This window comes from Pinus tabuliformis, chromosome 2_2, assembly GCF_031772625.1.
Source record: "Pinus tabuliformis cultivar Carrire ecotype Pingquan chromosome 2_2, CPIR1, whole genome shotgun sequence".
Classification (NCBI taxonomy): Eukaryota; Viridiplantae; Streptophyta; class Pinopsida; order Pinales; family Pinaceae; genus Pinus; species Pinus tabuliformis.
Genome location: NC_142300.1, coordinates 781,099,542 through 781,120,253, shown reverse-complemented (window position 1 = coordinate 781,120,253; position 20,712 = coordinate 781,099,542). Strand labels below are relative to the sequence as shown.

General features: G+C 41.1%; 1 protein-coding gene and 1 pseudogene across 1 annotated transcript; both read left to right on the top strand.

Annotated features, from left to right (window-relative positions):
* Positions 1-241: 241 nt before the first annotated feature.
* Positions 242-15,561, top strand: LOC149195020 (uncharacterized; annotated as a pseudogene).
* Positions 15,562-18,485: 2,924 nt separating this feature from the next.
* Positions 18,486-18,935, top strand: LOC149195019 (uncharacterized). The gene has a single exon (XM_089407871.1). It carries the CDS (start codon positions 18,486-18,488, stop codon positions 18,933-18,935), a length of 450 nt encoding a protein of 149 aa, XP_089263997.1.
* Positions 18,936-20,712: the final 1,777 nt, after the last annotated feature.

Genomic DNA, 20,712 nt, shown 5'->3' with positions numbered 1-20,712 from the left:
GCTTGAATGTGCAGATCTGAGTGTGGAAATGGACTCTTGCAGCATGCATCTGGCTAGAGGACACCTGCACAAGGAAAACAACCAAAAATTAGCAGCCAAGCCACATGCAATCAAAAAAACCAATGCATGCAGCAATTACAGGCCACAGCAGCTCACGACAGCCATTCAACTTCGAGGTATGTGACTGAAACTCATTCTTCTATTGCATAAATTTAATTTAAAAACTGCATGAATTAATGGAATGGTGGGATTAAGCCACGAATTATCAAGGGTAAGCTGATTGTCTTCTCTAGAACTCAGCCGGCAGTTACGCAGTACACGTGGATAGTTGACTCACGTGAAAATTTAAAAAAACAGGAAGTGTTGGCCGTTTGAACTCTAGTGCAACTGATCCAGAAGAGAACATGCAGTTCATGATAGCACTACAGTCTGCATGTGGCCACGTATGCCTGGCCACTTCACTTCCTCACCACGAATCACGCTGTAATTGAAAAACAGGCTCGGCTGACTCTCACCACCCGCTGATTCATTTGCACCTGCAATGTTCTTAGCCGAAGTACGCGTCCTCTGCTCCCACAATCTATTAACTTGTCATCCTCCACCAAGCTTTCTCGGCCATTTTTTTTAAAACCCACCTATGCAAGGGCGTTCTACAGAAAACGGGTGGGTCTTCTACAGTTAGTACGACACAGCTTTCAAAAGCAGAGAAAATGGATTTTTCTTCGACAAATTTGGAGTCCCGAGAAAGATAATTGCTGCAGAGGATGCCAAGCGTCTTATTGCAGTAGAATTCAGTTTTGAGGATATTGAATCCACAGCTAAAGCCATCGGAAATGCCAGAAAAGAAGTGGTATCAATAGGACCCACAGAGGATGGACCTAGTTCCAAAGATACTACAACTAATGCTTTGAACGTTATTGAAGAAGCCAAGCTAGCAAATGTGAATCATATTGTTGTGTTTACGAATCTGATGGAGGGTCTTCAAATGTTCTTGATGGAATCTCTTCATTCTTCAGCAACTTGTTTGGAAAATAAAAAATATCATTATCAGAGCTTACTGAAAGAATTGTGGAAATGGGATTAAGTTACACTATCCTGAAGGCCAGTTCCACAGATGATTTTATTTCAGAGAAAGACTGCAACCTTGTTCTTAAGGCGGAAGGAAGTGCAGACGTAAACAACAAAGTAATCAATGCAAATTCAGCATTGCATTCCATGGTTTAAGGTTTCAAAGACACAAGTTGCATCTGTGGTAGCTGAGGTTTTTGCAAACACTTCCATCTCAGAGAACAAGACTATTGATGTTGCAGCCAGCCCTTCTGCACCTTCTCTGCCAGTTTATGAGCTTTTAAGTGCCATTCCAACAGATGGAAGAAAGGAAGTTTTCGCCGAGGCCCAAGCGAAAGCCAAAGCTGAAGAAGAAGAGCGCATAGCTGCAGAAAATTCACGCAAAAAAACAGGAGCTTGCTAAACAACTTGAAGCAAAGCAAAAAGGCTTGCAGAAAAGGAAGCTGAAGCCACTGAACTCGCTGCCCAAGTCAAGGCAAGTGCTGCAACTACTTCATTCGATTATTTTGCAAGCAAGGCTAAAGCATTCGGTGTAGATATTTTTGGGGCAAGGCAAATGATGACAAGTTGGTGACAAGCCAGAAAAGCACAACCCTACAGATGTATCCAACAACATCAGTGATTGGAACACTGGCATTAAACCAAGCTGCCAAAACAGAGGGGGACAAAACCACACTAACACCCAGGGAGAAAAGACTACAGAGTAGAATGGAAAGGACTGAACAAGTCCACGTCAGTGAGGGCACCTCTAAGGTAGCCACAGCCAAGCTGAAAGGAAAATCACCCACAGCCAAGCAGGATATGGTGGTGCTGTCTGTTTCTACAGGAAGACAGAGAACTGTTTCTACAGGAAGTTTGGAGAAAGGGCAGCAGAATGAGAAATTGGCCGAGATTTTAGCCAAGGAGGCCACCAGGGCCATCAAAGATGAGGAGAGAGATTGGTTGCTCAGAGGATGAGCAACACTTTCAGTAGGGGGGTGATGATGAGCCCCAAAAATGGGCAATTATTTGGGCTCATTCAACCTCCTAATTTGACTTAATCCACCATTCTCATTACTTTATTGCATGTTTTTTATTATATTTATGCTAATAGAGTGAATTGGGTTAGTCATTATGCCAACAAGTCTAATGGGTGCTTTGTGTAGCCTTTTTGGTCAATTTGGAGACAAAATTGAAGGTCTTAATGAGCACTTGGCAGCCAAATTCGTGGGAGGACAAGGGAGAGGATTTGTAGGAAGGTGTCCCCTTCATTTATGGGCCCTTACCTCGAATTCTCCACCATCAGCTCGGAGTTCAAGGGCCACCGAATCAATCAACACAAGGGCAGCCAAGCAAGTCAAGTAGGACTACTGTTAACTACAAGTCTTGGGCAGCCGAGTCCCTAAATTTTAGGAGGACTGTTGGGTCCTCAAATTGTATAAATAAGAAGGCTTAGGGCCTCATTTTGGTTAGCCAGTGGATGTTAGCTAGTTAGCCAGTAGATAGTAGCTAGTAGTTAGTCATTTTATAGCCTTGTTGTAGTCATTTTGTAATTCGATTTGTAGGCAATAGACTAGCTTTGCTCTCAGCTCATTCTCAAGCTCTCCTTGTGGAAAGTTTTGATGTAACTCTTCATTCTTGATTAATAAAGATGAATCCAGCTTTGCACCAGCTCTAAATCTCTCTTGGGAGGCTGTAGCTCTTGGGGTTGGGCCCATCTCAAGTGCCCAGTACCTCCCTTGTTTATCTTTATGTGTGTTCGCTGCATTCTTAAAATAAAATCTGCTCTTTAGATTTAATTCGTGCTTTGTTACTTAGGTTGCTTTTTATGGTTGAAGTAGCTTTTTATGTTTAGGATGGATTGGTAGGAGTTAGTCATGCATTTATATCTCTTTGATAATGTTTTGTTCACATGCTGTACGTGATTCTTGTCATGAATAAGGTTGATGTTCACTGATCTCATTAAACTGTTAGATAGATCATCTAATATTTTGATTGGATGCAAGACGTAGTTGGTTTGATCAGGTAAACACTATGTAGGGCACCTTCATCACCTCCTCGTTCATCTGAGCCTCGTCCAGATCAGCTCCTCCATCACCAAGTCTGTTTCCTCATCTCCCATCTGCTCTTTTGCCACGTAACCCTACCTTCTTGCCTTTCCATTGCCTAAACCTTCTTTGATGCAAGCTAGACTTCCACACCCTCTCATCACCTCATCCCTCAGTCATTGGGTCATTCCAGGCCCCTACCCTACCTCCCTACCCATTCATGCATTCTCTCCCACTCACATATCCGTCAAAAATCCAATCTCGAAACATCCTGTAGAAGAATTACAGAACTTCCTGTAGAAACCCCTGCAGACTTCATGTAGAAGTTCATAAACACGGTTGCATGGCATCCTGACTTTGTGAAACTCTCTGAAAGGATGATAGGGATCCCTTAGACCCTCTCCGAGTCTTCCCAACCTTTTCCAAGCATTTCTCCTCCTTGATCCACCCCTGCACAGTGAAAAGCCAGTTAAAAGCACATGCATGATAATTCTAATAACTTAAACAAAAATACAAAAAGATGTTTTCTTCAGATAGTGATAACTTAGACACATGCATTTTACCTTCATAGAAGTAATGGCATCGCTTTCAGTAGTTTGCATGCTCTCCTTTGCGTCAGTAGGACTAGCTGGTAGAATTAGGGTTTGCGTTTCTTTTTTGCTTTCAGTTTCTTTTTGCAATTAGATTAGCTTCCTTCGAGTTAGCTTTCGTCCATCAGTTAAAAAGCTTCTTCTAAGAGCTCATAGAAGTTGGCTTAAGCTCCTAGCGGACTTGTGCCAGCTGACCAAGTGACAGTTGCGGCAAGAGCTAGTACTTGTGCATACAGCACCGTCGCTTCCAAGTTTGTTACGAACTACCGGGTTGATAAAATTAAAGAAGGGAGTTCCAGGAGTTGTAGCATTATTGCTACAATACTGGAGCCCACCAGAAGACACCATCATTTGAAAATCCAAAGGGATCTAGCCAACGAAGAAATCCCTTCTCTAGTGGATAGTGCTATGCTAGAAACCTAAGGCCCACTATTTATTCAAGCTGGACTCTGAGGGTTTCTTCAGGGTAATATTTTACTTCTAGGAGGATCTAAAAGGGGTCATGGATGGAGAGCCATACTTTTATAACTCTACAGTTCTATACATGCGATAATGGGTGGAGTGTTTTAACCTGGACAAGGAAGACTTCTCTTGGGCCCCTGCCTAGACTCGTATGTACTTCCTGCCATATGAATATTGGGATCCATAAAACCTATAAGACATAGGCAACAAGTTGGGGAAATTTGGCTGCCTCTCAGAACAAACCAAGAATGGCTTCTACACCTCCTACAAGAGAATTTGTGTCTACATGAACATCTCGATCTCTCTCCCTGAGGAAATAACATTGGAATTATAGGATAGGGACTAGTTCCAAACCCTATACTACGAGCACGCTCCATTCAAATGCAAAAGATGTCAATAGCATAGGCATTTATTTTAGGATTTTCCCCTCAACTAATCCAAAAAGTATCCCAAGGACTCAAAAGAAGTAGATGGTGAAGGATTCAGAAAGATAACATCAAGGAAGTGTCATAACAAGAATCCCTCTGCTACTACTTCCCCTAAAAAATAGGCTACAAGAAATAGTTTTGAAGCCCTTCGCAATTTGATTGGAGATCCTATCCCACCAAAGAAGGAACAGAACTAGGACAAGCCCTAGAATGAATTGGGAAAATATCCCATGGAGGAACACTGGTAAGGTAAATCCGATGCCATCCCAAATGAAGCCACTATTCAAATGGATATACAGCCACCGAAGGACACCCATATGACAGAGGAGGATGAGTTCACAGAAATAGAATGGTTAGATCTAATAGCCATGGAAGAGGCATGTAGGTGTAATGAGCTAGATTACATCCCACCTAAGTAGATAAATCTCTTAGTTGTAGCATTGTAGAAGGCCAAGGCATCACAACAACTACGATATCAAGCCATTATCATGAAGGATGGGAAAAAAAAGTGGCAAATAATTCAAGAAAAGAGGTTGCAAATCAACCCTCGAATGCATAGACACCTTGGGAACAAAGCTAGTCAACTCAAGTCAATATAAGCATATCTAAGATATATATGCATCCCAAAGTAATATTTCCTCATAAAAGTGATTTCCCTGAACATAATGGGTCTGAACAACCCCTGTAAATAATGTGTTATTTGTAGGAAGATCTAGCCGAATCTCACTACAATCTTGCTAATCCAAGAAACCAAATGCGTTAGTTCTATTTTTTAATACATTATGTCCAGATTATGGAAAAACGCTTTCATTATCATTGTAGATGTTGAAGGCGCGTTGGGAGGCCTAAGCATTGCATTGGATCCAACCATATCCAACTCGTACACTTATTTCAGGAATCTGTAGCACCCATTATCTCTTTTCATCTACTAGGAATGGACCTGCATGGCTTCCTCACCAATGTGTATGGACCACAAACCCCTGCAAAAAAATATATATTCTCAGAAATATTCACTCCCCACAAACATAGGTGGATCCCCATACATGGATTATTGGTAGATACTTCAATATGATCACATCTCTAAGTGAACGAAAAGGAGGAAGGAAAGACATAAAGCCTAAATCGGAGGAATTTAGGAACTTCATCGAGCGTGTCAACTTTGTAGACGTAAGAACCACTAATGGATTCTTGACTTAGAACAATATATGTGGTGATCCCACATAGTTCTCCTCTAAGTTGGACAATTTCTTAGTATCAGATCAACTGCTCACCAGTGGCAATGAAATGTCTGCAGAGATCCTTCCTTTAGTGGGCTCAAATCATTGGCCCATCTGCCTTTCATGGAGAACTTTAGAAAACCCCTCAAACACTCATTCCAATTGAAACAATTTTGGCTCACCAATTCAATCTCATCAACAAAATTCATGACTAGTGGCAGGGCATGAACCACATAAAAGGATTAAAAATGTACATCTTCCAGTAAAAGCTCAAGCAGCTCAAAATCCTCCTCAAATAACGAAACAAGGAGGAATTAGGTAATATATTCAAGGAGAAATAGTCTCTAGAAATGGAAATGGCCTCTCTCCAATAGGAAATTATCACCAACAGTCACATGGAGGAATAGGGGGACAAAGAATATTCTCTCACCAGAAAACTAGAAAAACATTACAAGCAATAGGAGATCCTACAGAAACATAAATCCTAGATAATTTGGCTTGGGGAGGGGTTGCACAACACCTCCTTCTTTCATCTCTCAACCATTTAGCACTGCTCCCATAAGCATATCACTTCTTTCTGCTCAAATACTAGGAAAATACTAGAGAAACATGAGGATTTGGAAGTTGCCCTAATGATCTACTACTCGGATCTACTCTCAGATCCCCAACCATAGAGCAAGGATACAATAAACAATATCACTGCTCATATTCCTAAGATAGTCACTGAAAGTCATAACTTGGCCCTTATTACACCCATCATTGGTAATGAATTCGATGAAGTAATACATCAAATGGCATAAGGAAAAGCTCCTAGACCGAATGGCTTCACAGTGTCCTTCTTCAAGCACCACTAGCACCTCCTCCACTCTGAGATACTTGAAATTATTGAAGACAATAGACCTCACAAATGCATCCTCCCATCCTTCAACTCTACATTTCTCACCCTAGTGCTCAAGGAGGAAAATGTGGCTTCATCGGGTAAGTTTTACCCCATAACTCTCTACAATGTCATATACAAATTTATTTCCAAAGTAATTGCTAACCATATTAAGGGCGTCCTCCCACTCCTTGTTTCCCCTGATCAAGCCACATATGTGGAAGGAAGATAGATTCTTGATGGTAGCATCCTATCTCGTGAAGAAATCAATCCCCTCAAATATCTGAAGAGACCTGGCATGCTCATTAAGTTGGACCTCTCCAAAGCCTTCAACAAAATCAACTGGGACTACACAAAAAATATCCTCTTGGCCTTTGGCTTCTCCCCCATTTGACTCAGTGGGTAATGTCCCTGATTACCATGCCTTTTTTCTCTATTCTTTTAAACAACTCCCCCTCTGACTCTTTCAAACCTTCCCGTACAATCTGGAAAGGTGACCCCCTCTCCTACTTTCTATTCATCCTGAAGGCAAAAGATCTACGCAGATCCATTAAGGTTGCTCTTCAACAACTAAATATTCAAGGTCTCTCTCTTCGTGATGGCATCACTCGCTCCCAACAAAATTTGTAGATGACATGCTCCTTTTGAACCACCCATCTATAAAAGAATCCAAATATATCAAATTAATCCTTGATCTTTTCTTAAAGGCCTTCAGAACCTCCATCAATTTGGAAATGTCAAAAATGTATTTCTTCTACACCCCTTCCATCACACAAAGTAACATCATCCATGTCATTGACTTCACCCTTGCTCCCCTCCCTTCCATGTACTTAAGAACCCCTCTAATCAATTCTGACATCAAGAATTATTTATGGAGAGAGCTCTTGGACAAAATCAGAAGTAAAATTGAGAACTAGACCTACCTCTCATTGAACATAGCCAGCTACCTCATTCTCCTAATTTTTTTCCTCCAATCAATGCCCACTACCTCTTCTCAATTCTAGAAGCCACCAAATGGGTCTTAAGGACCATCATAAATATCCAAAGAACCTTCCTTTAGGGAGGTCCCCATCTCCAAAAACGAATTCCTTTAGTCAAGTGGGACACTTTATGCCTACCAAAAGTAGTTGGGGGATTGGGTCTTCGTGATCCAGAAACAACCAACAAAGTGTTGGGAGAAAAAAATTGGTGGTATTGTATCAAAAACACAATAGAGTCATGGGACCACATTTGGCACCAAAAATATGCCCTGGATATTGACAAACAAAATCTTATTCACCTATCCTCGCAAGCACAAGGATCCCTCATATGGAACTTAGAAAGATGCACCAATCCTTAGTCCAAATGCATATTTTTTTGGAAATCGAAGATGGGAGATCAACAAGACTATGGGATGACTCTTGGAAACAAATTCCTAGCCTTAGTAACATCTTTCAATTCCTCCAAAGTCAAACTTATGAGCTAATATCCATGATCATTCATGTCTACCAATGTTGGCAAGAATGGGAAAATATAGGCATACGTAAATGGAAGCTTTTAATGGTCCGTGGAGAATGAAACTTAGAAGCAAACAAGCTTTCTCTAGAACAAGAATTTAGAAAAAGTACCATAAGTAATAAGAATGGCCCCGATATCCTTTGTTGGGGCTACCAAAGTGTGGGTACCTTCTCAACTAAAGAGGCATATCATCTCGCATCACCAACCCCACCAACAACCCCAGACCCATTCTGGAAAGAGCTATGGGCTCAAAACCTCTAGCCAACAGTATAAACATTTATTTGGCTCCTTGCAAAATGACACATCTTCACCTGAGAGAATTTTTGCAAAAGGGGCCTTCACGGACTATCATGGTGCTACCTATGTAAAAGTCAACAAGAATCAATGGATCACCTTCTAGGTATTTATGAGTTTTCCAACAGTTTATGGAGCCAATTGATATAAGGATTCTAGTGCACAAACAAGATTGAAGGAAATTTTGTTTAAATCCTGGGCTCAATCCCCCATCGAGAACTTAATCCTCAATCAACTCTGGAATATATCCCCTTGTTTTCTTTTATAGGAAATATGGAAGGAACAAAACCAAAGAATCTTGACTGATAAGTACAAATCCCAGGAAAGCATCGGGTAACTTCTTCATAAGCACCTAGAGGAGAGCTTGTTCCTTTCTAAATGGGAGGATAAATACTTTTAAGGCCTCCCCATGAAAATTTCATCCTAGCTTGGTGGTGATTGAAGCCTCCCCACCCACAAAGGGATCTCTACTCACCCTCATACCAACTCTCCAAGCCCAAACACTTGGTCTCCACCTTTGGAGAAGCATTATAAGCTAACTTTGATGGAGCCTCTAAAGGGAACCTGTGGGAGGATGGAATTGGAGGAGATATCAGAAATCATAAAGGAGACATCATCCAACTATACAGTGGCTACATTGGACATGAAAACAACAATGCAGCTGAGCTTGAGACATTAACATAGGGCTCCCTCATTTCCATAACTCACACTCTCCACCTAATCATCATTGAGGGTGACTCCTAACTCATACTCCAAGTTTCCCAGAAAATCTAAAATGCCTCACCACCCTCCAAATTCACCACTAGTTGGTGATTAGACCAGAGCATGCAATAGTTGGCTCTTATCCTTAAATAACAAGAGGCTATATGCATATTTACTAGCCAAAAAGGGGGTGGAAGAGAGAGTCCCCTTGCAAGGACTTGACCCTGGCCACTCTCAAGATAGTAGTCTGGGCTCGCCATTTTCAAGACATGGCAACACAATATCTAAGCCTCCAAGACGCAGGTGCACATGGTGGTCATGAGGCAGAGCACTTGTCCCATGCTCATGTTGCATGAAAAAATAGAGGGAGTGGCAGGGTGGTGGTCATTCCTTTACCTCACATCATGCCACATTCATTGCGCTCAGGCCATGAGCTCATCACCGAGGAGAGTTGCATGACATGGATTCAAGCTTAATTAGCCCATACATTCCTCCAGGAAGATTCCAAGTGTAGAGAGGGCTTGTTTACCAGTCGAGCCTGCCTCCGCATCCTCTCCCTCTCCTTAATAGTGGTCTATAGTTGTAGAGTGCCACAGTTGGCTCCAATGTACCTATTGGTATTCCATCACTCTTATTTTTATGGTGCGATAAATAGCATGTTCTAGATGAGGTGGAAGGGAAAATGGTCATCAACCTCTCCCCCCTGGCATGCTCAGGGGGAGAAGGAATTTGATGAGGACATACCAATTCATATCCGCAAACTTGTGGCCACCATGGAAGTCGAGGAGTGGTGCAACACTAGCAACACTCTTTGGGCTATCACGAACTTGTTGGCCAGACATCTCAATGATCAAGAGGAAATTAAAGAAAATTTTGAAAGCAAGATTGCAGAGGTCAATGCCTTTCTAGTTCACACACAAATGATGCTTTGGAACCTATCTAGGGTGATGAGGATATCCTTTCCTCCTCCACTTCCTCCATCATCTTCCAAATCACATGGTATATCTAAAGCGGAAGGATCTTCCCCCCAAGGATGGAGACCCTCTCCTCAAGGACACTCAAAATGATTACTAGCCATAGGTCCCCGGAACTAGTAGAACATCCACCGAACCTTACCAGTCATACCAGAAGTGAGGAAACTTCAAAGGGTGATCCCTATCTAACCAAGACAAAGCCCCCCCGGGCCTGACAAGTCTTAAGGATTCTTCTCTCTCAGAGGTTCCCACTTACTTGTTACTTTTTTGTTCTATATCGTCTAGTTTCTGTTATGTTCATTTTGGTTTTGTTATCATATGGTCTATGTTTCGCATTAAAACTCACCGACAAACTGGTCATATGGTTTCCCACTCATGGGAAGATGACTCTCTCATCAAGTTTTCTATCCTTTTTTGTACCTTTAATGCCTCGTAATAATAATACTAATACTAATACGAATAATAATAAATGAAATAATATTAATATATAAATAAATCAATCAACAAATAAATAATAAAGAAAATATAATAATAGAAAATAAATAATAAATAAAGAATACAAGATAATAATAGTAAATAATAATAATAAATAATAAATTGAAGTTATATATCTATATATATATATATATATATATATATATATATACAGTAAGTTAACAAATGTAAAAATCAATAAAATAAGAAAAAATTAAATTAAGAAAAATGATGAATTAAGTAAACTTAAAACAAAGAAATAAAACTTGGCATGTCGACACATGGATTGTGTGCATGCAGATCTCTTTCCAATCTCTTTACATTTTTAGAACCGTTTGTTCTATTTAATGGATGAAAAGGGAGACGAGAAGCATTCATTCTTTTTGAAGGAGAGTATTGTGAGATAAAGGATTCGATGTAAGTAGTAGTTGATTGAGGGCTCGGGGGTGGCTAGTTGTAGAAATATTATGTGCAGTTGAGCCTACGATTGTGTGGAGATTCATTCTCAAAACTTTGTTGCAGTTAGCAGGGTCTAAGTAATGTTACAAAGGAATATTTTCGCTATAGGTAAGCCTTCTATGCTAATGATTTTGATATTCTATGCTAATTAGTTGAATAGTTTATGTGTTGATTATTAATTGCATAAATTGATGTAAGTAGCTGTATATTTTAATTTTGGGTTGTTACAGTACCATTGTTAACAATTTGACTCAGTTTTGAGGGAGATTGCCTGGATTCTCCTGCATGGGTAGATGATCTCCATAAGGTTCCATTGTCCATATTTTACTTCGACATACAAAAAAATCCAGTTTATCAAGCTTGTAATCTATGTACATTTTTTATAATAATAAAAAAAAAAAAAAATACTTGTCTACCCAAAAAATGCTTTATTCCCTTAATTTTTAAGAAAAATGATGTTTTGCAATTTTTTTACAACAAAAAGGTAGTTTCTTCATCTTCTTTTTTAAATGGATTCCACACATGCCCACACACACACACACATATACACACACACAAAAAAAAATCCCTTTTTTAACTTAAATTATTAAAAAATAGCCAATTAATAATTTTTTAAAAATTATGTAATGCCACATTTTAGATTTAGAAACATTTTTTCTAAGGGTATCATTGGTTGAGACCATAATGTCAATTAATTCATAATTTTAACCTCAAAAATGAAACTAAAAGTTAAACAAATTTTAAAAACACTTTTAAAACAAATACTAAAGAAAAATACAAACTTTAGGTGTTGATTTGTAGGGCTAATGTCGTGATTGAAAAATGTTTTAATGTTAACCTTTAAAAAAAGGCGATGTTACATAACCACTTTTGCATTTCAATTTGGTTTTTCATATCTTTTGTAATAATGATATTTCATTTTCAATCTCATGGTTGAAACATGATGAAATTTTAATCTTGAAATGAAAAAAGGGTGATGTTGCATCACCACTTTTCAAAATTAGCATGAAAAACATGATTTGGTGTGACCTGTAAAAAAACAAGGACCCAATAAAGTTCTCATTAAGTTGGTACCATTGTTAAATTTCAAGCTAGCATGTTTGAAGTAGATTTCAGGAACATTTAGGAGCATTCAGGAAGCCTAACTTCCTCAAATCATATCATAGAAAGTATAGCAATCCAAGGACTGAATTTTTTATTTTTATTTTTATTTTCTTTTATGAAATGGTTATCATTTATATTATAAGAAATTGGATACATGCCCAAAACCATTTACATTTTTTTGTGATTTCAGAGGCTTTAATATTCCAATAAAGTGATAGCAAAATCTTCTTTCCTCTATGGGTTCTTTTGACTATGATTCTACACTGAAATCTTATGTAAATTCTATAAAAAAACCCAAAAAAAGTGAATACTTGCAATACATTGACCAAGACATTGGAAATTAAATAACATTAGAGGGTTTGGCTTCAATAGTGACCAGATTTTCATCTGTCCCACGGGGTGCATTTTCTCCATGCGCCACTGCAACTTGAAATTTTGAAGTCTGGAAACCTTTTCCAGCTTCTTGATCTTCTAGATTAACACAAGCTCACCATCAGATATGGGATTTATCCCATTTACTTTGTGTTTCATGAGTAGTAGCTCAGCTTCCATTATTGTAAACTACTTTTCCAACTTGGTGTATAGCCATTCACATCACTTTTCCAACAACTTAAAGCTCTCATCCTTTTCCTTCTCCACTAATTCTAGTCATCTGTTGGAGATTTCCATTATTCCATATACTACCTTTGACAAACTATCGACATAATAACACCAACACTCCTAGTTGTTCTCCTCTTATTGATCCACAAAGGTCTTCAAATCCTTCCTTTTCAGACTCATCTTGCCTTTCCACAAGAATAGCTTCAGTGAAAATGGTTTTGGAAAAACATTCCCATTGGACTACTCAATAAATATCGACAAGGCATGAAACTGTATGTATCAACACCCAAGAGAAGAATCAATATCCATATCTTCCCATAACCCAAACCTGGAGGAATGATCTAATGTTTCCATAGAATTTATGTCTCGGCCTTGGTTGTAGTGCAAAGCATTTATAACCAAATTGTAGAGATGAGGAGATCATATTGTTGGCGTATTAAACAAGCTTACATCCCATTTAATCCTTGCAATTTTCCCCTTCCATCTGTCAGATCTACATGATCTTAGACTCTTAGAATAATGTATGCAATACACACAACCTCCATGCACAGATAAATGAATACAGGATTTCTAAGTTTGAGACGCTTAGAGCCAACGTCACCACCTTTGGCAAAACCTTCAAAAACATTTAATCGCTCATTTTTCAAAATTTGGTGGCTAGGTTGGTCGAATGATTTGGTTGAGGTCAATTGAGGGACCCTCATGGAATTGGGAAAATTTACCTTAGATTATGGTTTAATTCCAATATTTTGTGCCTCGGTCTTGCACCTTGATTGGAAATATTAGCTATTTCCCCAATTTAGTTTCCTATATATGTGTAAGAAGGATATCTCCTCAAATTTCTTTAGTTGTCAAGCTATCCTATTCAATATTGCGGAGTTAGGATTTCCTCCCTCTTATTTTAATTTGGAAACTTTCCTTATAACAATCATTGAATCTCCTAAAACTAGCATTCTCTTTATGTATTTACTAATGCAGAATTTCATTCCTTTCCAAAGTGCCAAAAATTCATCCCGGTTGTTTGTTAAAGAGCCCAACCCCCAGGCATAGTATATTGTTATTGTTCATAAAGGCAGAAGATCACCCCTCCCACTCTTGTTGCCCCTAGATTTCCCTTTGATGCACCATCAAAAAGTATTAGAGGTAAATCTTGATTTATTTTCCAATTATGAAACTCATCCAAATCCATTCTTAAACAAGTAATTATACTTGAGTTAAGTTGGTTATTGAAGTTGACAACACGATTTGGTGATTTAGGGACTTATATCCAATTTCATTTTTATGGCGTTAAATCCTCTATCTCTGAGGCTTTGAGGCCTCGATCTAATATGAAAATAGTAATTTTTGGGCTCAAGCGGAAATTCGATAAGAAATATGTTGCTCTTGTTTAAAAATTGCATCGTTCCTTGCTATCCAGATGGACTATCACAAGAATTTGGAAAGGGGCTCCCAAATTTGCTTTGCTAGGGGAGATAGAATTCAAGACCTTGAGATATTTTTTTTCCACAAGACAAACATTTCCTATCAATTTCTTGGAATTATATCCACATAATGCAATTTTCCAAATGCAATTTACCATACATCCAACGAAAAAGGGACACTGCTGGAATAAATGAGAAATTGTTTCTTATGTTGATTTACACAATACACACCTCGAAGGACCTTGAATACTCCTATGATTGAGGTTATCAACAATGAGTATTTTCCCATGTACCAACATCCAACAAAAATTATTCACCTTAGGAAGCGCACCCCTATGCATTATTTTTTTTTTCCAAATTTTCATGGGGGCTAGGTGGGGAAGCTTGGGAAGTAATAATGTGTGCCCATTTTTGAATGTATATTGTTGGGATTTACTCAACAACCATGAATGAAGGTCTTTGGAAGATCTATCAATGGGAGTGAGGCCTTTTAGAGAAGAAATCAACAAATTCCATTAGGGAATAAATTTTCAAGGAGACCGGAGTAGTCCCAACCTTTCCAACCACCATTTTCATCCAACTGAGAAATTTCCTTCAGCCTAACCAATCTTTCTCTTTCCATCCAATCAACGAGATCACTAAATTGAGGGAAAAACCTGTTTGGATGAGGGTTCGAGTGCTAGGGTTCTGACCACAACTCAGACAGTGCAGTTTGCACAGATCAGGATACCATCACGGGCCTGACCTCTAGCTCTGACTCGACTAAGCAATTCAAGGTTCTATCGCAGGACAATGGACTCACCCCAGGGGGGGCGTTAACGCCCTCCCCCAAAGCAAACACCTCGCAGCAAGGACCTGAACGGACGATTGTGCTTGGCTCTGTTGATGAGGAAGTGATAAACAAGGAGAACCTGCAACAATATGGGCACAATGAGACAGGCAGGCAGGGAGACAAGACTGGCATCACACCCGGAAGAAAGGAAAAACCAGAGGAAGTTTCGAAGGTCTCTTCCACTACATGCAAACCAATAGCTACCGAACGGCCAAGAATAGAGCCGTCGGGACAGAAGATTGATGAACGAATCCAATACATGAGGGATCATGCCCTCATCGGGAAATTTATAGGGTTTTGGCCGACAGAAAAAGCCCTATATGGTTGGATTGCAGCGAAGTGGAAACCCAAAGGAGATGTGACTCTGCAGCTAGGACCGAAAGGATTCTTTACTGCGATTTTCTTTTGCCTTGAGGACAAATACAGAATCCTGGGTGAAGGGCCTTACTTTTTCAACTCAGTTGGTCTATATTTAAGGGAATGGATAGCAAGATTTAATCCGGACAAGGAAGACCTCACCTGGGCGCCAGTCTAGATCAGAATGTACTCACTTCCAGATGAATACTGGGATGAAGATATTCTCAAAGACATTGGAAATGGATTAGGGGAATACATAAAAGCAGCAGAAGAAACAAAAATGCGTAGATACACTTCCTATGCTCGCATCTGCGTCTTTATGCGCCTGGACAAAGCCCTGCCAGAATCGGTAAGTCTCTCTCACCGTGACAATGAATGGATTCAACCCTTGGATTATGAACATGTCCCTTTTCGATGCCGAAAATGCCACGCTCTTGGGCATCTATTCAGGGACTGTCCCCTAAATGCCAAAGCTAATGCTCCTGAACCCTCTGACTCCTTGACCCATGATGGCTTCACCAAAGCTCCTAGCCGCAAGCGAGCGCACAAAAAACCTTCAACCGGGAAAAAGCCCCAGCAAGACAACGCCCCCAGCCCTGCTTTGAGGAACAACTTTGAAATTCTAGCTCAGACCTCGGAAGAGAAAATCCCGTTCTCCAAGCCCAGCTCCGTACCCCCTTCCTCCTCCTCTTTCAGCCTCCCCCTCTGATCATCAAACCCCCAAAGTTACACTGGCGAACCCCAAGGAAGGTCGAAAGGAACCGGCAGAAAAAGACAATGAAATGGACGTAGATGGAACTCCAGACCCCCTCCAAAGCTTAGATATTTCCACTGAAGGAAACAGCCAGGTGCAACAGATGGATGAAGAACCAGAAAGTATAGATCTGCACGGAGTAGACATTTTAGAACTAGAAGTAGCATGCAAAAAGAAGGCTTTCAACAGTGTCCCAGAGCTTCAGCTCAACAAACTGGAAGTGGTCATCTCAAGGGCTTATCAACAGCAACAACTAGGCATCCAGCCAGGAAGTCTATGGGATGGAGGCCTTCCCCCAAAAGACTCCAAAAAGAGGGGAAGAAAAACTGATCTCCAGCGAACAATAGCGGTAGGGAAAATCCTGGTGGACTCAGGCAGGTATGCTAAATTGACGAAGTACTATAAACCCTCTATTAATAGTGAATCATGAAGCTCATCTCATGGAACCTAAGGGGGCTCAATAGCCCAGGAAAACTTAGAATGCTAAAAAACATGATAAAAATGGAAAAGCCGCAACTATGCTTTCTCCAGGAAACCAAGTGTAACAGCTCTACACTAGGCAGTATCCTCTCTAAAGCATGGCCAGGCTGTCAATCGGTGGCAGTGGATGCATCTGGTGCATCAGGGGGGCTTGCCATTGCATGGAACACACAAGCGCTTACTCTCTCTGATTTCCACGCCTCTCACCACCTCATCCAGGCTGCCTTCCACATTTTAGGCACCAATATTCATGGAAACCTCTCAAATGTCTATTTCCCACAGGAAGCAGGAAACAAAATAGCTCTTCTCAACACCATAGAAGCTCTGAATAACAATAGGAGGCATCCTCTTTGGATTATTGGAGGGGATTTCAACATGATCACTAAGTTGGAGGAAAAGATTGGGGGAAGAAACAGATTGGAACAGGAAAACACCCATTTCAAAGACTTCATCCAGAACACCTCTCTTATAGATTTACATTTTTGCAATGGCATTTTCACCTGGAGCAATCGAAGAGCAGGAAAGCATCAAATTGCTTCCAAACTGGATCGTTTCCTCATATCAGATAATTCGGTTCACTTAGGAGGAGACATCACAACTGCCATTCTTCCCCACTCAGGCTCGGATCACTGGCCAATTGCCCTCCAGTGGCAACGACCAGGCAACTCCATCAGAAGACCCTTTCGCTTCGAAGAGTTCTGGCTCACTCATCCATCTTTCAAAGACTTTGTCAAAACAACTTGGACAACCTTCACTCCGCCTGAAGGCTCCAAGATGTTCCAGTTCCAACAGAAACTCAAATATTTAAAAAACCATCTAAAGCGGTGGAACAGTGAGACCTTTGGAGACATCTTCAAGGCGCAACATAACTTAAATAAGGAAATGGCGGAACTCCAGCAAAAAATAAGCACAGAGGGTCACACTGAGGGGACCCTGGAGCAGGAGCAGTGCATCCACAACCAGCTGGAGGAGAGGAGAAAGCAGGAGGAGATATATTGGAAGCAAAAGTCCAGGATCAGATGGCTAAAAGAGGGCGAATGAAACACCAAATTCTTCCACCGAACCACGGTTCAACGAAGAATGCACAATAACATCCCTTTCATTCAAAAACAAGGAGGGGAAAAAGCATAACAGCATGAGGAAATTGAGGAGGAGTTCCTTAATCACTTCAAGCAAGTTCATCTAGAGCCCGATGCAGACAGGCGACCTGCTATAGATAGAATTACACATAATGTGCCAAAGTTAATAACAGAGGAACATAATGAACTTCTCCTTCGCCCTATTCTTACTCGGGAGGTGGATACAGCCATGTCACAGCTCAAGGAAGGAAAATCCCCTGGCCCGGATGGCTTCACCACAACTTTCTTTCACGCTTTCTGGGAGCTGATAAAAGTGGAGGTATGGCAAGTTGTAGAGGAATCGAGAGATCTGCATTGGCTACTTCCCTCACTCAATTCAACTTTCATTGCCCTTATACCAAAAGAGGCGGATTCAAAGTAATCGCCAACAGGTTAAAGCCCCTCTTGCCACTGCTCATCTCTCCGGAACAATCTGGATATGTGGAAGGGAGACAGATAATGGATGGCATTATCCTCTCACATGAGATCATACACTCCCTCAAGTAGTCCAAACAGGCAGGTATGATTCTAAAACTTGATCTTTCTAAAGCTTTTGATAAGCTCCATTGGACCTACATACAACAAATGCTAATTGCCTTTGGATTCTGCCCCATGTGGATCCATTGGATCATGAGTCTCATTTCCTCCTCTTTCTTCTCCATTCTCATGAACAAGATCCCTTCTCGCCCCTTCAAACCATCCTGTGGAATCAGGCAAGGTGATCCCCTCTCCCCCTTCCTCTTTGTTTTAATGGCTGAAGGCTTAGGGCGTCACATTAAACAAGCCCTCCTCTCTCAGCAGCTCAAAGGTCTCTCCATTCACCACTCCCTAGCTATATCCCATCAGCAGTTTGTAGATGACACCATGCTCTTTGGCTACCCTTCTGTCCAGGAATCCTCCTGCTTTAAAGCCCTGCTCAATGACTTCTCTGAAGCCTTCGGAACTAGCATCAATAGCTCCAAATCGCAGATCTTTTTCTTTCACACCCCTTCTATCGTTAAGACTGCTGTTGCTCGAATCTTGGGATTCCCCGTTGCATCTCTCCCCTCTCATTACCTTGGAGCCCCTCTTTCTGCCTCAACCATCAAGCACTCCTCCTGGTGTTCTCTCATTAAGAAGCTCAAATCCCGTCTCAACCTTTGGACGCATAGAGCTCTGAACTTGGCCAATCGTGTAGTGCTCATAAAGTCAGTTCTTTAGGTAATGCCGCTATACTTATTCTCAATCCTAGCGGCGCCAAAATGGGTTCTAAAAAGAATTAGGGCTCTTCAGCGAGGTTTCCTATGGGGAAACACGGCAACAAATCACAAATGGGCCCTGGTAAAATGGACCACTGTTTGCACGCCCAAAGAAAAAGGGGGCATTGGCCTCAGAGACCCTGCGCATAGCAACACCATCATGAGCGCAAAAATCTGGTGGCAATGGCTCTCTAACCCAGAAAAACCTTGGGCCACAATCTGGACGGCCAAATACGCCAATCACAGACCCCAGGAGGAGCTCATCAGGTTCACTCCCAATGACAAAGGCTCGCTAATTTGGAATGCAGCCAAACAACACTTCCAGTTGATACAACAACATAGTTTCTGGGAAGTAAGAAATGGTAGAACTGCACGATTCTGGACAGATGCTTGGAACCAAATGCCACAGCTCAGTCGTATTCTTAATCCACCTCCGAACTTCATTGGGGAGGAGCATCAGCAAGATAAGATTCGGCATTATTGGTCTTAGGAGACAGAGCAAGGCTTCAAGAAATGGAAACAGGGTAACCAGTTAATCACAATTGAAAATCACCAAATCGTTGAGGAGCTGGAAAGGGAGTTGCGCAAAAGAAGCATCAGACTTGACGAAGGCAGAGACATTCTACGATGGGGGTACCAGCCTAAAGGAGCCTTCACCACATCTGAGGCCTACAAAATCATATGCAATAACCCTGCTCCCCCTGACCCAATTTGGAGCAAAATATGGGGGTTAGGATCTTGGCCCAAAGTCTCCTACTTCCTTTGGTTGGTGGGACACCAGAGAATCCTCACATGGGATAAACTCAGGCGCAGAAATTTTCATGGCCCCTCCATCTGTTTTAATTGCAATTCCCATGAGGAAACTCTCCAACACCTCCTGGACTCCTGCCCCTTAGCCAATCAACTATGGGAAAAGGCTAGCTTCAGATGTCAAAGAAGATGCAGACTTGAGGGCGACATCACCAACTCTTTACGTCATTGGCAACAGAATCCTTACAAAAGTGAAATTCTCAACCATTTATGGAACATAATCCCCGGGTTCCTCCTATGGAGCATATGGAAGGAAAGGAACAAACGCATATTCAAAGATCAGCGATCTTCGATAGATAGTATCTGGAGTACGCTTTGTGGGAATCTCAAAGAGACGCTGTTGCTCTGCTCATGGACTGAGAAGGACTTTCCGACTCTAGACAATGAGAAAGCCATTTTAGAAAACTGGCAAATGCATCTTCCTCAGGGATTTCACAATAACAACCCTTCTAATGGCAGCAACCTTAAAAAAGTCTCCTGGACTACCCCCCCAAAGCATACCTTCAAGCTCAACTTTGATGGTGCCTCAAAAGGAAATCCTGGAATTGCAGGATTTGGCGGAATTTTAAGGAATCACGAAGGCATACCCCTGCTGCTCTACTTTTGGAACATTGGGTGGGATACCAATAACTCGGCTGAGTTAGAGGGACTCTGGCAAGGACTCCTTCTCGCATGGAAACACAACTTCCAACCCCTGGAAGTGGAAGGAGACTCCCAGATCCTTATAAATATGGCCAAGCATCTCCTAAATGGATCTCATGCAAGGAAAATAGCCACCAGTTGGAGGCTCGAAGCGAGATTGGAAGCCATAGAACAAGCGCTCCACAGCAACAGGGCCATCACCTTTAATCACATAAAAAGGGAAGGCAACAAGGTCGCTGACCTCCTTGCCAATATAGGGGTGGAAAATGAGAATACTCTACTCACAG